Source organism: Mirounga angustirostris, unplaced genomic scaffold (assembly GCF_029215605.1).
Source record: "Mirounga angustirostris isolate CCGP_5_RB_7025 unplaced genomic scaffold, mMirAng1.0.hap1 SCAF_10, whole genome shotgun sequence".
NCBI classification, from domain to species: domain Eukaryota; kingdom Metazoa; phylum Chordata; class Mammalia; order Carnivora; family Phocidae; genus Mirounga; species Mirounga angustirostris.
Window position 1 is genome coordinate 35355055 of NW_026991718.1, and position 16712 is coordinate 35371766.

The 16712-nt window shown below is 42.5% G+C and overlaps 1 protein-coding gene across 1 annotated transcript in view; it reads left to right on the forward strand.

Moving 5' to 3' along the window:
• The window catches only part of ACOXL (acyl-CoA oxidase like), a 349740-nt gene that overhangs the window by 33461 nt on the left and 299567 nt on the right, over positions 1-16712 (forward strand). The window contains exons 2-3 of the mRNA XM_064572203.1: positions 2685-2781; positions 13309-13392. Coding sequence (XP_064428273.1) covers positions 2707-2781; positions 13309-13392 — 159 coding nt within the window. The 5' untranslated portion in view covers positions 2685-2706. The remainder of the gene's footprint in view (positions 1-2684; positions 2782-13308; positions 13393-16712) is intronic.

Sequence of the window (16712 nt, forward strand, 5' to 3'; positions counted from 1 at the left end):
TGACTGAAGGACAGGATGGGACCACTCTATGGTGCCATTTATACTCCAGGGTGTCCCACTGAATCAGGCTAAGGCTAGACTTCAGCTGAGCCCACATTTGGCAAGCTCCCCGGCACCCTGTATGCTCTGAAGACCTCCTGCACTAACTGATGCTCAGAACCCTACTGCACACCCACATTGCCAGTTGCCAGTGGCTTGCTCTTTTTCTCCATTTTTCTTATAAGATCACTGTATCAATTCTATGCTAGTATCTTTTTATTACTTATAATTGGATGATTTGAATATAATTGAATGATTTCTGGTCTGGCTTTTCTAAGAGGTTTCAGGGTTGGGGAGCAGGAGAAGCTGAGATAGGGGTCCAGGATAGTCCCTTTTCACAACATAGGAACTTTTCCCTTCCCTGCTGCCACAGAGATAGACTGCTTCTTTCAAACGTGGCCTGTCTATGTGACTGCATGTTGCCCTGACCCTGAACTTAGCTCAGGGGCCAGCGAGCCTTCTTACCTGCTTGCTTTTCTAGATCAGAGCTACAAGTTTTACCTCTCAATGTGTACAGCTTACATTTATTTAGAAAGTGAATTTTTACCTGCATTTTTTGAGAGTTGCCACCATTTGGCCCTTGTGCTGTGTGAGATCTCATTCTGTGGTTACTTGCGTTGTGTTACTCGCCACTTCCTCCTGCTCAAATCCTGCATCAACTCAGACACGTTTTACTTCTATGTTAGTATCTGGAGCGTTTTCCTGACTCTTAGTTTCATTGACAATAGAATGTTTATGTTCTTTCTTTTTTTTTTTAAAAGACTTATTTATTTATTTGAGAGAGAAAGAGAGAGAGCACACAGAGGGAGAGGGAGAAGCAGACTCTCCGCTGAGCAGGGAGCCCAATGTGGGGTTTGATCCCAGGACCCTGGGATCATGACCTGAGCCAAAGGCAGATGCTTAATGACTGAGCCACCCAGGCACTCCAGAATGTTTATTTTCTGTTCTCCTTAGGAAAAATGCTGATTTTATGCAGTAATGCTTATGCTGAAATCCCCACTAGTTGCTCTGAGATCAGGTCTACTAGCTGACTCAAAAAAAAAAAAAAAAAGGCAAGATTCTTCTGTTAGGGGGTTTCTGTGTCCTTTCTTTTTTGGGGGATTGGGGGTGGGCTTTTTTTTTTTTTTTTTTTTTACATTCCATGATGAATGGTGGGTCCCCTTGGATTTTTGTTACCTACCAACTGAATGGATGAGAGAAAGCCAAGATGGTCTAATTGGTTCTTGTTTGGTCTGGGGCAATTGGCCAGCAGGTTATTTAGGAAAAATGTTTAAATGTGAGACACTGTGCTGGTCCTGAGGGGCTACACAGTTCAAGACTTGGACCCTACACCCATGCAGTTTGTATTTCTTGTTGGGAATGAACTTTACATAGGAATAGTATGTGTGGTTGGCATGCTTTTTCGGATATACCTGAGAACACAGTCTCCAGGATCTAGTCATGAAACTATAGGAAACAAAGAAATTTAAGTTCAACCATCATTTAATATGGTGTACTGTGGCCAGGCCTTGGGTTGGTGCTGAGACTGTAAATATGGATCTAACACAGTTCCTGCCCTTGAGGAGGAGGAGGAGGGGTGAAGAAGCGTATGAAGGCAGATTAATAATATTGAGCACTTACTATATACACACAAGCACTGGGATAAGCACTTGAGGTAACAATCCTCTGAGTTATGTGCAATTATCCATCCCATCTAGAGGACAGAGGTACTGGGAGGCCAGGTCATTTGATGTTGGTCACACAGTTAGTGACAGAGCCAGGTATCAAACCTGGGCGAGGTTTCTTCCAGGCTCAGGCTATGCTTTGCATTTAAGCATTTTAAGTGGCAGAGTGTAAACTCCCCTCCTGTGTCAGTTTAAGTTCATTGAGAAACAGACACCAGGATGGAACTAGATGAGCAAATGGCTTATGGGGTGGGAGGGAGTGGAGCACTTGAATCTGTGAAGGATGATGGGAAGGAGCTGGGGGAGGGGGGAGAAGCTTCGGAATGTGTGTAGGCATGTCTGACTCTGTGAAATGAGAGAGCAGAAAGGGCACAGTGGGGTATTAAGAAAGCCTCAGTGGGCCAGTTTGGGGTGGGGGGGGTGCTGGGTCTCCTGGTATAAGTTGCCTACTGGGCAGTAATGGCCCTAATTGAGAAGCTTGCCCTACCCAATCACCAGCTGGGAGCAGCCCTAGGGGAAAGTCGCCTGGGGTGAGTGCCACAATTAATTCCAAGGTATGGCAGCTGGAGGTTGTTGGTGGGTTCTCTTGAGGGAGACTCTAGGTGACACTCGTCGTGGCCACTACAGTCCACCCCTTGTACCACACAGATCAGTCCTTCTCTCCCATCTTCCCAAATGCTGTTCTTGAGTCATCTCAGAAACATGAAAATCTTTTGTCCCTGCAGAGGGGATGTTGGAGTTCTGTTTTAAGGTCACCCTGTTAGGAAATCCCTTCCTTCTTTCCTTCCATTTTGACCCCACTGTATTGAACACAGGGTCTGCGTTACACACAAAGTAAGCCTTCTTTGACACACAGTATCAAACAAGAGCTGTAAAGAGACTAACAAAGCTGTCTGTTCTATCAGATACCTTGGTCCAAAGGCTCTACTCAGAGTCACCAAATCAATGTTTTAACACCCATTTTGTATTTGTTCTTCGCAGGTATGATTTAAGTCTGGATGAAATGAGAGCTTTGACCTTTCAGAGAGTGAAGTTTATCATGGGGCTACCTCTGTTAAAACGTGCCATTCAGGAACAGGTAAGTTTAAATGTTACTTTGCTGTGATGTGTGTATGAGTAAGTGAGAGAGAGAGAGAGAGAGAAAGAAAAAGATTTTATTTTTGTTTTGTTTGTTTTTGTGACTTGTGGGAGCATGTTTATTTTGTCCCAGGGAAAACTGTCATCAGTATGGGGGAATGCCTTCTTCAGCCCCTTTTTTCTGCCCCACTCCCCGATAACCTAATTGATCTTCTTCCCTTGGCCCACACATTCACGTCTCCCAAGATCACAGGCTAGGCGATAGGGGAATCAGTAGAAGTAATGCTATACGTGTTCACAAAACAAATATAATTTGGGGCATAAAATTCAAATATCTGAGAAATGTAATGAACTAATTTTATAGGCTTTTAAAGCATTTAGACGTGTCTAAAATGTAGGAGTCTTGTTTGTCTGAACACTGCCATTCTAAACTCAGTTAAATTATTTTAGTCAGTTTAGCCTCATTAAAAAGAAAGAAGGAAAGAAAGAATATGTGATTAGAGAACTCCTTCATGATGTGAACATTAGGAGCTACATATTTTAGCCACATTTAAATCGATTTCCATTTCATTCAGCTTAATGGCTTCCTTAAACTGAACACTTTACATTAAACACAATGAAACAAAACAGAATTCCTGGTGAGAGCCCTAGGAGAGGGGCTTGAACTGGGGAGAAGCTTCAGCTTGTAGATGGCCGAGGAGTGGAGCCCAGCCCTCTTCTTGCCCAGTGCAGTTTGTGGAGGGGTAGTCTGAGGACTGAGGTGGTGGGGGTCTTCCCCATTCAGGGGGCCACTGAAGGCTTAGTTCTCTGTGGAATGTAGATCAGAGCCAGTGGGGGGCCTGAGGTCCATGTTCAAGAATAGATCTCTACCCTGTCACTCCTCCTTTGGTTGGCTGTCCAAAGGAGGCAAGGACAGACCTCAGCATCTTCTTGTCAAAAGGCAGAGCTCTGGTCCCTCCTGTTGAAGTACTGCGGCCACCTCCAAGGTGACAAGGGCACACTTAGATGGAGAGGAAGGAAGGAAAACACCCACATCATGTAGGGAAGGGTACTTGCCAAGCCTGAAAAATCATTTCATATCGAGTAGTTTGACAAAGTGGATTTCAAGCCAGTAAACCACCTCTCAATGGAACAAACATTTTGAGCTGTGAATACAACCAATAAAGAAAAAAAAAAAAAACCCTCAAAAGACCCCAACCCTCTTTGGTTTCAGCCACTTTATGAGAGTCTGGCCTCCAGTACATCTGGCATGGGGCTGGTTGGAAGGTGAAATCTTGACATGTGGTCAGTCTCCTGGTCTTAATCAGTTCAGTATGTCCCATGGCTTAACTTAGTGTCAATATTCAAGACCCGGATGAGGGTTGATCCTTTAGTGAAGTTTACTAATTGCTGCTTATCCCCCTGAGTCTGAAGGATTAGCCTGTGTAATCTTGCTCCTGATGAAGCTGTTGGTCCCTGGATCCAATTATCTTCCTATATTTGTGGCTCCCTTCGTGGTCTTAGGCAGCCCGGGTGACCCCGTCTTGGGTGATTAGGTATAGTTCCTGCAGCAGCCACAGGATTGGCCCTAGACAATCCCTCCAGTTCATTTCTGCAAGTTACTTCAGCCTATCTGGCGCTTCTCTCTGTGTGAATTCACAAAAGCCAATGAACCTGAAGGAAATTAAATGAGTCAGTCGTCAGTGCGGCCGGCTCATCTCTTCGGGTGGATGTCGTGAAACTCAGCAGCACATCTGTGTTTGAAGGCTCTCAAATTCCACCCTGTAAACAGCTGGAGAGGCTATCCACATCCAGTAATTCTAGAAGAAGTGTTACATGATTCATTCTGCCTCTTAATAAAAATATTGAGTCATGGCTGTACTGCCTGCTCAGAGAGCGTTCCAGGTCTTTCCATCCTTCCCTGGCCCCCATTTCGTGTTGCTGTTAGCTTTTGTGGATGATCCAATGAACTCCAAGGCAGAACGCTCTGTGTAATGTGTAATGATGATGTTCTCGAGGATAAATGAGGAGTGAGCCTCATTCGTTCCAGGTCTCTATGGACAGTCCACGGGCCAAGAATAAGCCATTAAAATAGTTCCACTCTGCCATCTGCAATAGATTTGAGATGTTCTAACAATTTCAAAAGGAAAAAATATCTGAGTCTGACTATAGAGTATACACACGTGTGTGTGCACACACACAGTGTGAATAACATCATTGCATCTCACGGACTTTTTCTGCACCTGTTTCCAGTGATATCACATTTGTGCCCTTCAGCCAACTGTCCTCTCCTTCCCTTGCGGAAATCCTGCAGGGGGGTGGGGGAAGTCACTGACTCCCTGTATTTCCAGAGATGGGGAGACAGAGGACCCAGGTGGGAGATCTACTCTATGGCAGCGCTGAGACTGGAGCTGACAGAGGCTGATCCCCTGCACCCAAATCACCATAACCAATGATAACAGCTCAGACTTACAGAGTACCTATCTTAGGCCAGTCACAGCGCTAATGGATGATCTCATTTAATATCCACAACATCCAGAATGGTATTCCCATTTACAGATGGGTAAATTGAAGACCAGTAATTGGCCCGGGGCTATACAGCTAGTAAATTGTATATATAACTAGTGGAACACAGATTTAAACCCAGCTGGTCCTGCTGAGTCCGCTTCAATCTGGTGGTTCTTGCCCTTGGCTGCACACTGGAATTCCCTGGAGAATTTTCCAAACTCCTGCTATTGGGCTTTGGCTCAGGCCAATCAAATCAGCATTTAAATTTCCCAGGTGATCCAGTGTGTGTCCTGTCTTGGCTTGAATACTGCTCTCCACTATCCTTCTTTGCTGGTATCCTGTACTGTCTACCCTGAATTGTTCCCATTCAGCATTTGGTCTCTGGCAATCATGGTTCTGGGCTGACTTATAGGAATGCTCCATCCCAACATTTGCTTTCCCCAGGAGGAAGACATTTGGGATCAGGCTGTTCCTGGCCAACAGGACTGAGGAGTGGGGGCAGATATTTGAATAATGAAGCACCCATTCTATGACTGACCCTCACCCCCCCCCCATCATCTTCTCTCTCACTCTGAATTCTGCTTGTCCTCATCCCCATGATCCACAGCAGTGCTGGGCATGGCAGCATCATTATTATCTAAACTAGTGGTTCTCAAGGTATGGTCTGACGATCCCTGGGGGTACCCAAGACCCATTCAGGTACTACCTGAAAAGTAGGTATCCAACTATGTGTGCATGACACCAGATTTTCATCATAAACTTCAACCAAAATAACATATGGTAACAGATGGAGTGCGGAAGCAGATGTGAGAGTCTAGCTGTCTTTCATTAAGCCAAATGCTACAATAATTTGTAAAATGTAAAACAATGTCATTCTTCTCACTGATTTTTTTGGGGGGTTGGAAATTATGGTTATTTTCCATAAGAATTATGTTATTTACATGTAATCGGTATAGTATTGTTATTTTTAACATAAAATTTAAAAAATTCTCAGTTTTAATTTCTAGTGTGGTAAATTAACAAAAGCTCTTTGGAATCTCTGATAATTTTCAAGAATGTAAGCAGGTCCAGAGACCATAAAATTTGAGAACCACTGATCTAAATCATCCACTGTTTTCTCAGAAAGTCCACTCTCAGATCAGCTTGAAAGGGAACTGGCAGGAGACTTATATTTATATTTATTATACTATGGCTTTCCATTTATATTATATTTATTATACTATAATTATTATTTCAGTTAGAATTTAGTCTCAGTTTGGGATGGTTTTTGTTTTTGTATTTAAAGAAATACCAGGTGGGTGATCATATCTAAAATGGAATAAGATTCTGAGGTCAGCTCACCTTAGAAGGCATTTGGGAATGGGGAGAATGGTTGCATTCCTAATTAACGCCTAAAAAAAGGAGCAGCCTTTCCCAGGAAGATACATGGAAGCCACGGGTGTGTTGTGGAGAAGGAGCTCAGTAGAGAATATGCCAAGAAGGTGAGGATGTCTCCTCTGCCACTAGCCCTTTACACCAGCCCATCTCACCCAGGCCTGCTCTGCTGCCCACACAAACCAGTGCCAGCCCTGATTGGTCCTGCAGACCATGACCAAGTACACCTCCCCCGCCCCATCCCAGTACTGGTTCCTGACCTACTTTGAGCTCTTGGCTTTAACACCCTAGCCTTGGCTCTGCCCTTGGCCCTCTGGCTTCTGTTTGTACTGGAACCCAGGCTTTTCCTAGTGGGTTGTGACAGGCTGCCCCTGGCTCTCAGTCTTGTGTGCTGCCTTTGGCAGGAGTCCCTGTCCCGGCTCCAGCTCTATGGACTTGGACCCTGGCCACTTGGCCAGCAGTCTGGCCAGACCAGCCCTGGCCATAAGGGATGCCGTGGAGGATTTGAGCAGAGATGACAGGACTGAGTGGCCTGTTTACAGAAGTTCCTCTGTGTAGATTGGCAGCTGATGGCCACAGGAAATACTTGAAAGAGCATGCCAGGGAGTGAGTTGGGATCCATGCAGGGACGGACTCTAGGGTAGCCGGAATCCTGGTGTTCTTTATTTACTGCACTGTAAACAATTTGGTTTAATGAAAACTTCTTATTTTGAGGCTTAGTTATTATTCTTACAGTGAAATATTAGGTTAAAAATAACAATAATTATTACTTGCTATAATTTGCTAAGTCCCTTCTACGTGCCAGGTGAGGCGATTCATTCATTTTACAACCATTTATTGAACACCTATGATGAGCCAGGCATTGTTCAAGAGGCAGTGAACAAAGCAGGCAAAACATACCTGTTTTTATGGAGCTTATAGTCTGGGAGGGAGCAGACAATAAAATAATGAACAAGTAAATTTATGGTACATCAGATGGTTGTCGATGCTGCCGATAAAAATCAAACATGGTGAATAATAAAGTGATTGGAAACACTTAAATAATCAAACATGGTAAATTGGAGAAGAAGTAAAACTGTCTCTCTTCACAGATAACATGATCTTATATGTAGAAAACCCTTTTACATTAAAATTAATGTAAAATAATGCACTTTCCATTAACCTAAAAGTAAGCTCATGCAATAAGCTGTTCATCAATATGATACATTCATCATTACATGCTGTCAATATTGATAAGTTATGTGATTACACTAGTAATCAAAAAAATTTCCAAAGTACCTAGGAATTTGGTAGGAAGCATGAGCTGCCAAGAGAAGAGGTATTAAATTTAAGGCAAGAATTTGGAAAATCCCAAACTGTCAGAATACTACACTGATGTTGTAAAGGGAGAAAAATATCCTTAGAGCCATGGGAATGTCACCTTTCATTGTTCCTGATATTGGGCTTTCCTGGCATGGTCAAGGCCCCTGGGGAGACCAGAAGTACAATCGCTACATCTAGCCTTTGTTACAGACTTCTCCCAGCACTCTGCTCAGGTGCCCTACTATGTGGCCCCAGCAGAGGATCAGCAGAGAATAAGGAACCGGCAGAGAGTAAGAAAAGATAGGTGTGGAGGCCATGGTTAGAAGTTTGGATTTTCTTGCAAAAGTAACTGTAGTCATTGGGGAGTTTTCACAATGGTGGTGGGGTGGGGGAGGAGAAGGGGAAGCACAGCATGATGTTTATTTTTAAAATATCATCGTGCCTTGATCAAAATTTACAGGTTGATTCAAAAACACATATATGGAAATGCACAAGACCTGGAATTGTTAAAGCAATTCTGAAAAAGGACGTATTTGGAGGACTTTCACTACTTGATTTCAAGACTTATTATAAAGCTACTCAAGATTATGTGGTATTGGCATAAGGACAGACAAATAGATGGATGGGACATTGTGGAGAGTCCTGAAATAAACCCATACATATATGGTCAATTGATTTTTTAACAATGTTGCCAAGGCAACTCAATGGGAAAAGAAAAGTCTTTTCAACGAATGGTTCTGGAACAAGTAGATAAATATATAGAAAAAAGTTAACCTTGATCCCTATCTCATACTACACACAAGAATAATTTGAGAGGTATTATATACTTAAACATAAGTTCTAAAATTATAAAGTTTGTAGAAGAACAAAGGGGAATGTCCTTCTGACTCTAGGATGGGCAGAGGTTTTTTAGAGAAGACCCCCAAAATGCTGAACATGTCAAAGAAAAAACTGATAAATTGGTCTTTATAAAAATCAAAAACTGTTTTTCATCAAAATACATTGTTAAAGAGAATAAAAAGGCAATCCACAAACTAGGAAAAAGTATCTGCAGTGCAGTTATCTGAAAAAAATTGTGTTGAGGTATGAAGAATTTGTACCCTGAATATATAAAGAATTCCTAGAGCTCAATGATAAAAGGACAAACAACCCAATCTAAAAAATGGGCAAAGGACCTGAACAGACAATTCATAGAAGTATATATGGCCAATAAGCATAGACAGATGTGCTCAGTACCTTTAGTCATCTGAGAGATGCATATTTAAACCATAACACTCCCTCTAGAATAGCTAAAAATTGAGTAGATGCACAGGACTGACAAGGATGTGGAGAAACCAGAAGTCTTCTATATTGTTGATAGTAGTGTAAAATGATCTAGCCATTTGAAAAACTATTTGGTGGTTCCTTACAATATTAAACACAAACCTACCCTTTAACCCAGCAATTGCACCCCTGGGAATTTACAGAAGAGAAATGGAAACATATGTCCACAAAAAAACTTTTACATGAATGTGTATATCAGCTTTACTCATAATAACCCCAGACTGGAAAGAACACAAATGCTCATCAGTAGGAGATTGGACAAATTGTGGAATATTCATAGATGGAAAACTACTGAGACACACAAATCAACAGGGATGCCTTATTTACATGAAAGAAGGCAGACACAAAAAGGTACATTCTGTGTGATTCAATTTATGTAAATTAAAGAACAGGCAAAGTTAATGGATGATGATAATATGGGAACAGTGGTTGCCTGTAGGGGTGGGGACTCTGAAAAGGGGCTTGAGGACACTTTCTGGAGGAGATGGGAACATTCTATAATCTTAATTGGCATGATGGTTACACAGGTAGATAACTGATCAGAACTCATGTGCTTAAGCTCTGTGCATTTCACTATATGTTTTACCTTAATAATAATAAAAAAGATCATAGTGTCTGATGTTTGGGGCAGAGTAGAGGCAGGGAGGCCAGCTGGGAGGCTGTTATGATAGTCTCTAGGCACAAGGTGGTGGTGGGAGATGTATGAATTGACTTGGGATCTCTTTTCAAGGGAGGGTCAAGGACTGGTTAGCATAGTAGGCAAGAGTCTCATTCAGGCTGGCCCCGTATGACTGGTCCCTGAAGCCAATTTATTTATTTTATTTATATATTTTACGCTGCCCCTTCTTTTTCTAAAACAATTCAAGGTTAATTATAACAAAGGTCATGTATTCAATTAAGACTGAGAAAACATAACCAAAATAGAAAACTGAAACCAGAAGGTAGAAGCAGGAAACATGCCAGTTTGGGAACTGATAATAGAGAACTAAGATCAGGAAACACTTTCTGTCCAGTACCCTTGGCTGGGGCTGCAGATGGGTTGCAAAGGAGGTGGTGGGGGTCTTTTAATATCAGAGAAAAGACGGCTCAAGCTGTGTTGAGTCAAGATGATTTTAGTTGAAGAAGAATATATGACTTGTGGAGACTCTCTGGGCTTATAAAACCAAAAACGCACATTTTTGTAGAACTTGATTTAACACAGAATATTGTAACACAAAGGTCTGATACATGGAGTGCTCTCTAAAGAAATGGGGGGGGCGTATTTTAGGGAAAACTACCTTTCTTCTGTTTGAGACAATCTATCATGCAGAAATATAAATAGCATGGGGTGTAATTTAGGATAAAATATAAGCTTAAGCATATTCTCCATACGTTTATGGAATCATTATCATTTAAAATTAATACAAACTAACATTCTGACATGGGAATTGAGTTTGGTTTGAATATATCCAGTCTAAATGAAGGCAGCTATTGATATGTAGAAATACTGCAAAAATGTATGTCAAAAAACACATGTTGATTCTTTATTGATCATTATCAGTACAGACAATTTACTATGTTGTCAGTTGAATGAGAAGGGAAACTTGTCGATATTAGACATTCTTTAATTAAGAACATTTAATGAATCAGAAATGAAAGAATTGAAAAAAAGGGAGAATTTGTGTGGAGAAGATATTAAAAATATATGCCAGTAAGGCAGTCGATCAAATTAAGCCTAGTCTTAGTTCTGGAAATTTTGCTTGACTTCTTAAAATAAACCAGTCCAAATGATTGCTGAAATCACCATCAGAGGATTAATGGCAAACTCATATTGGCATTGCCCATCAGATCTAATAGCAAAGATTGCTGACTTGTGCAGAGATTGGGCAAGGAAAATAATCATCATAAATAATTCATAATGCACTAAGATGGCTAAGCTTGGGGTTGATTCTTTAGCAAATGTGATTGAATTTATTTCAAACTCGTGAGTAAAAATGACCACAGTTGGACAGCATTAATGACAAAGGCATGCTCTTGCATCAACAGTAGAAATGGAGGGAATGAAATATGAAGAAAACTATGACCAGTTGGGGATTCTGAGGGATTTACTTACTCCTGATGGTTTAGGTTTGGCCACAACAGAGCAGGTGGTTTAAGGTAAGGAAGGGTTTGTTGTAATGATGTAGGATGGGGTGACTCTCAGGAAGATCACTTGGGCACTGGGATGTGTTGATGTCAGGTGTCCTCTGGGGACAAGGCTGGTGGTACAAAATAAGGGTGCACTGACAATAAAGTCTGGGCCACCCAGGGTCCTGGGGCTTCTATCAGCTTCAGAGTGAGGGGTGGGGGCAAGATGTCCATATGAGGAATCTGAAGATCTTGTTTCTGGCCTTGCCTTTCCACTTACTAGGGGATCCTGGTTGTACAAGTCTTCTGACCTCCCGAGTCTAGACTTTTCTGTTACATGGGGTCTGTACTTCCTTTCTTGCTTAGCCTCTCATGGAGGGTTGTGAGGATCCACAGGATAGAGGATACATGGGCCCTCTGAAAAAGTCTGCAAATATCCACTACAGTTTTTTTTTTTTTTTTTTTTTAATTATTTGCTGATAACTACCTCTCCAGTTAGGATTTGAAGCTGGAGCCATGCAATGGTTCATGCTCAGGCTGGAGTTATTTTAAGAAATAACCAATACAAGATGCATTGGGTTGGAGCCACCATAAAAGTCATAAATCTTGACAGCCTGCTGTTTGATAAAATTAATAATGCTTGAAAGAAACATTGTAAAAACCTACAGGAGGAGAAAACCTAGTGCGTTTTGGGGAAAGAGCTTAAGCCATTGTGGAAACTGAGAGTCACCCTAGGAAGGTTGGTTACCATCCTGATGCCAGTAGGGCAGTTTTCAGGCACAGGTCCACACAGGCACGCACGCGTGTGCACACACCACACACGTACACACACGTACACAAGGGTAACAAGCACCAGCTTTGTTGGCTGGGTCTCAGAAGAGACTGGAGAATAAGGAAGACTAACATTAATTCCAACAGTGGATAATTGCAATCTGCACACTCAGGGGCCCACCACCTTCTAAGGAAATGCCGCCTGCCTCTGACTTTTAAAAATAAAATAGCCTTGGGCGCCTGGGTGGCTCAGTCGGTTAAGCGGCTGCCTTCGGCTCAGGTCATGATCCCAGGGTCCTGGGATCGAGGCCCGCATCGGGCTCCCTGCTCTGCGGGGAGCCTGCTTCTCCCTCTCCCTCTGCCTGCTTCTCTGCCTACTTGTGTTCTCTATCTTTCTGTCAAATAAATAAATAACATCTTTAAAAAAATAAAATAAAAATAAAATAGGCTCAGCGTTTTTGCCCTGTCCCATTTCTCGCTGGTGAAGAGTATGCTCGCGTAGCTTTGGGATTTGTGGCTGTTGTATACAGCGACAGAGAGGAGGGCAGTGAAGGGGGACTGGGACCTCATGGTGTTTAGTATATCCAAGCCCTGAGATGGTCTACGGCTAGAAAGGAAGGTGAAGACTATTGCTTTTCCTGTATACACAATGTTCCCAAACCTTCCGGATCCTCTGTCTTCCCACCAGGGTTGTCGCGGGGACTGGAGCCGGGCGTCCCCTGTTGGTGGGAGCATTGGTCCACCCCACGTGGAGACGCTGCAGGCCCGCGTTGCTAGGCAGAACCGTCGTTGCTAGGGAGAACCCGCCGTTGCTAGGCGGAAGCGTGGAGGGTGTTGGGCTCCGGGGAGCCTCGAGGGACAAACTGGGTTAAGGAAGCACAGGGCCCCAGGGGAGTCTGTCAGCAGCCTGCCCTCCGCGGGGATGAAGTCGGCTCTCCTCTTAGGTGGTCAGAGACTGGAAGGCCACGTTAAAAACCTGGATGAAAACGTTTATTTCAGTAGCGTCATGGGCGTATTTATAATTTAAAAATTGCTTTTAAGTTGCGGTGGAGTTTTATTAATAAAGTAACATACGTTTATTATAAAGATGTTAAGTTAAATTAAAATGTTAATTTAATTTTAAAACCATAAGGAAACCTTAACATTGGGTCTGTCATGTTTTCAGGCAGAGAAAACAAGGAATTTTGTCAGTCGAAGCCTGGTCATAGGAGAAGTCCTCTCCATAGCGGACATGGCCACAGGAGTAAAGGTGAGAGGCTCTGGGCACCCTGCCCTTCACGAGCTGCTACTTAGTTTTTTGTTTTTTTTTTTTTAAAGATTTTATTTATTTATTTGAGAGAGAGAGCTCATGAGAGGGGGGAGGGTCAGAGGGAGAAGCAGACTCCCCGCCGAGCAGGGAGCCCGATGCGGGACTCGATCCCGGGACTCCAGGATCATGACCTGAGCCGAAGGCAGTCGCTTAACCAACTGAGCCACCCAGGTGCCCCTGCTACTTAGTTTTGAACGACAAGGAGCACAAAGTAGAACCCCACAGGTATCAGTCTGTTTACTGGAACAGATGTTTGTAAAATGGTACACCTTATAACCCATCCCCCTGATTTCCTCTTTAACCATTATATTCAACCTCGTGCTTGTTTGCTCTTGGCTTTTCTTTTTGTTTAGTTGTACTGTACTGTCAAGCAATTATTTTCATTTGTTCTAATTTTTAGAAAAAGTCTCATAATGATTCATGGTTTACTTTCTTCACTTAAATGTGATCATCAAGATCAATCTGTATTGTGGCATGCCACGCCTTTGGACTTGTTTTTTTAAGTATTTTTATTCTGAAATAATAATGCTCGCAGGAAGTTACAAGAATAATACGTAGAGTTATATGAACTCTTCACCCAGTTTCCCTCTGTAGTGACATCTTATACAGCTGTAATGCAATGTAAAAGCAGTAAATCACCACTGCTACAGTACTGTTCTAGTATAGTACTAGACTATAGACCTGCTTCAGATTTCACTAGCTTTTACATATACCCCAGTGTGTGTGTGTGTGTGTGTGTGTGTGTGTGTGTAGTTCTATGCAGTTTGGTCCTATATATGGATTCATGCTGTTTCATCACCACAAAGAAACTTACAGTGCTACCCATTTGCAGTTGCAACCAATCCCCACCTCATTCTTGTTCTTAGGCTACCACTAATCTATTCTCTATAATTTCACCATTTTGAGAATGATATATGGATGGAAGTTCATTCATTTCTCATATTCCTTTGTGTGAATATGCTACAACACTTGGAGTTCTTAGCCTTCTTCATTTTGCTGTTCATATGGGTATAAAATGGCATTGCACTGTGGACTTGCTTTGTGTGTCCCAGCGCATCAGGAATGGTGAACAGAATAGTCCAGCAGGTGTGATGGCCATGGCTCCTCATGGTACCCTAAGTCCCCAGTGGAGGGCCATTTGTGTAGGCCTGCATATGCTCTCCTTTCTCTCCCTGGACACCACGGTGCCTCAAAATAGTCCCTGCATCCAAATATTCAGTCCTGATGTCCCCAAAGGGGAGAAATAACTAGAACATGAAGAGAGAATGATCAGACAGGAAAGCCAGGTCAATCGTTGGTGAGTCCAAAATGGCAGTTATTTTTGTTTTTGCCTTGTAGACATTTAGGAATTAAAAACAAAGAAAATTGTGAGTTCATCGGTGGTGAAGGCACCCACCATTAGATCCTTTGGGGGAGACTGGCTTCCCTGTGATTTCAGCCAGGCAAGGTCTCTTTCCTCCTAGTTGGGTTGGCTGTGGCTTCCAGACAGCTGAGATGCAACAAATAGATTCCCCTCTCAGAAATACTAGAGTTGCCTGATCCTGATCTAGACTCATGATCCTCAGTTTGTGTTTTTTTCCATTGCTCTCTACCTTCTTCTTTTCAGCAAGCCTGTGGTGGGATGTGACCATGCAGAAATCTCCAATGGGTGGTCCAGCATTCTAGGTGGGGAGCCCTCTCCTCGGCATCTTTAGGGTCTTGCACTGACCCTAGTGCCTAGAATTACACAGGGAATGTTTGAATGAATAAGGGAGGAGCAGCCTGCAGTTTAAAGCAGACTTAAGAAACATTTAGACCACTTGCAATGTGGACATTATTTAGATTCTGGTTCAAACAAACCTTAAAGAAAAACTATGTGTCAGTGGGGGAAATGTAAACATTGGATATTTGGTCATATTAAAGAATTATATTTTTAGGTGGGGTAATGGTTTTAGGGTTACATTTTTAGAAAGACTCTTTATCATTTACAGATGTATAGGACATATTTAGGGATGAAATGACAGGATGTCTAGGATAAACTTTAAGATTACCTGGGGTGTAGAGTGGGAAAGTGGATTGGGGGATAAAGCAAAATGGACCATGAGCTGGTCATAGCTGAGTTCATTATACTCTTGTATTTTGGTTGAATTTTTCCAAAATAAAAAGCTTTTAAAAAAGTTTTGCTCCTGAGTATCCTAGAAGAAAATATGAATAGATTTAAAGATAGGTCTTGGGGCGCCTGGTGGTTCAGTCAAGTGTCTGACTCTTGATTTTGGTTCAGGTCATGAGCTCAGGGTTATGGGATCAAGCCTGCATCAGGCTCTGGGCTCAGCAGGGAGTCTGCTGGAGATTCTCTCTCTCCCTCTCCCTATCCCTCTTCCCCACCCCACCCCCTGCTCTTTCTCTCTCAAATAAATAAATCTTTTAAAAAAAGAAAGAGGTCTTTAAAAATGCTTCTCTGATCATGTCACTCCTCTGCTTAAAACTTCTCCTTATGCTTTAGAGAAGCCCTCCTATTTTTGATATGGCCCACGGATTCTTGTGTGGTTTGGCCCTACTCACTTCTCCAGATACCTTCTGTCTCACTTTGTCCTCCTCCCTAGGAGACCTGACATATTGGCCTTCCTTCATTCTTCTCATCCACTTTTGGGCCACTCTTGCCATCACTGTAGAATGGATTTTTTCCCCTCCTTCACCTGCCTGACACCTGGTCATTCTTCAAGTCCCAGACCAAGTGTCCTCCCCTCAGGGAAGCCTCCCTCAAGACTGCAATTTAAATCCTATCTACTTGTCATCTGTCTTTGTACCTTTCAGTTGTCGGCCACAGTATGTACCTACTTTGATCTTCTGAATTTAGTCATGTGTCTAATTGCTGTATGTCTCTTAGCACCACCAGAGGGCAAATTTCTTGAAGATGGTCATCCCCTACATTCTTGTTAATATAGTGTCAATACAGGAGAATTAAATGAATACGTAGAATCGAAACGGGCCTTACTAGAAAGGTTAAATGTAGAATTACCACATGAGTCAGGAAATCCATTCCTAGGTATATACCCCCAAAAATTGAAAACAGGGACTCAAACAGATACTTGTATGCCAATGTTCATTGCAGCATTATTCACAATAGCTAAAGGGTGGAAACAAACCAAATGTCTGTCAACGAAGAATGGATAAACAAAATGTACATACATATGATGGAATGAACTTCTGGTACATGTTACAACATGGATGAACTTTGAAAACATGACTCTAAGTGAAATAAGCCAGACACAACAGGACAA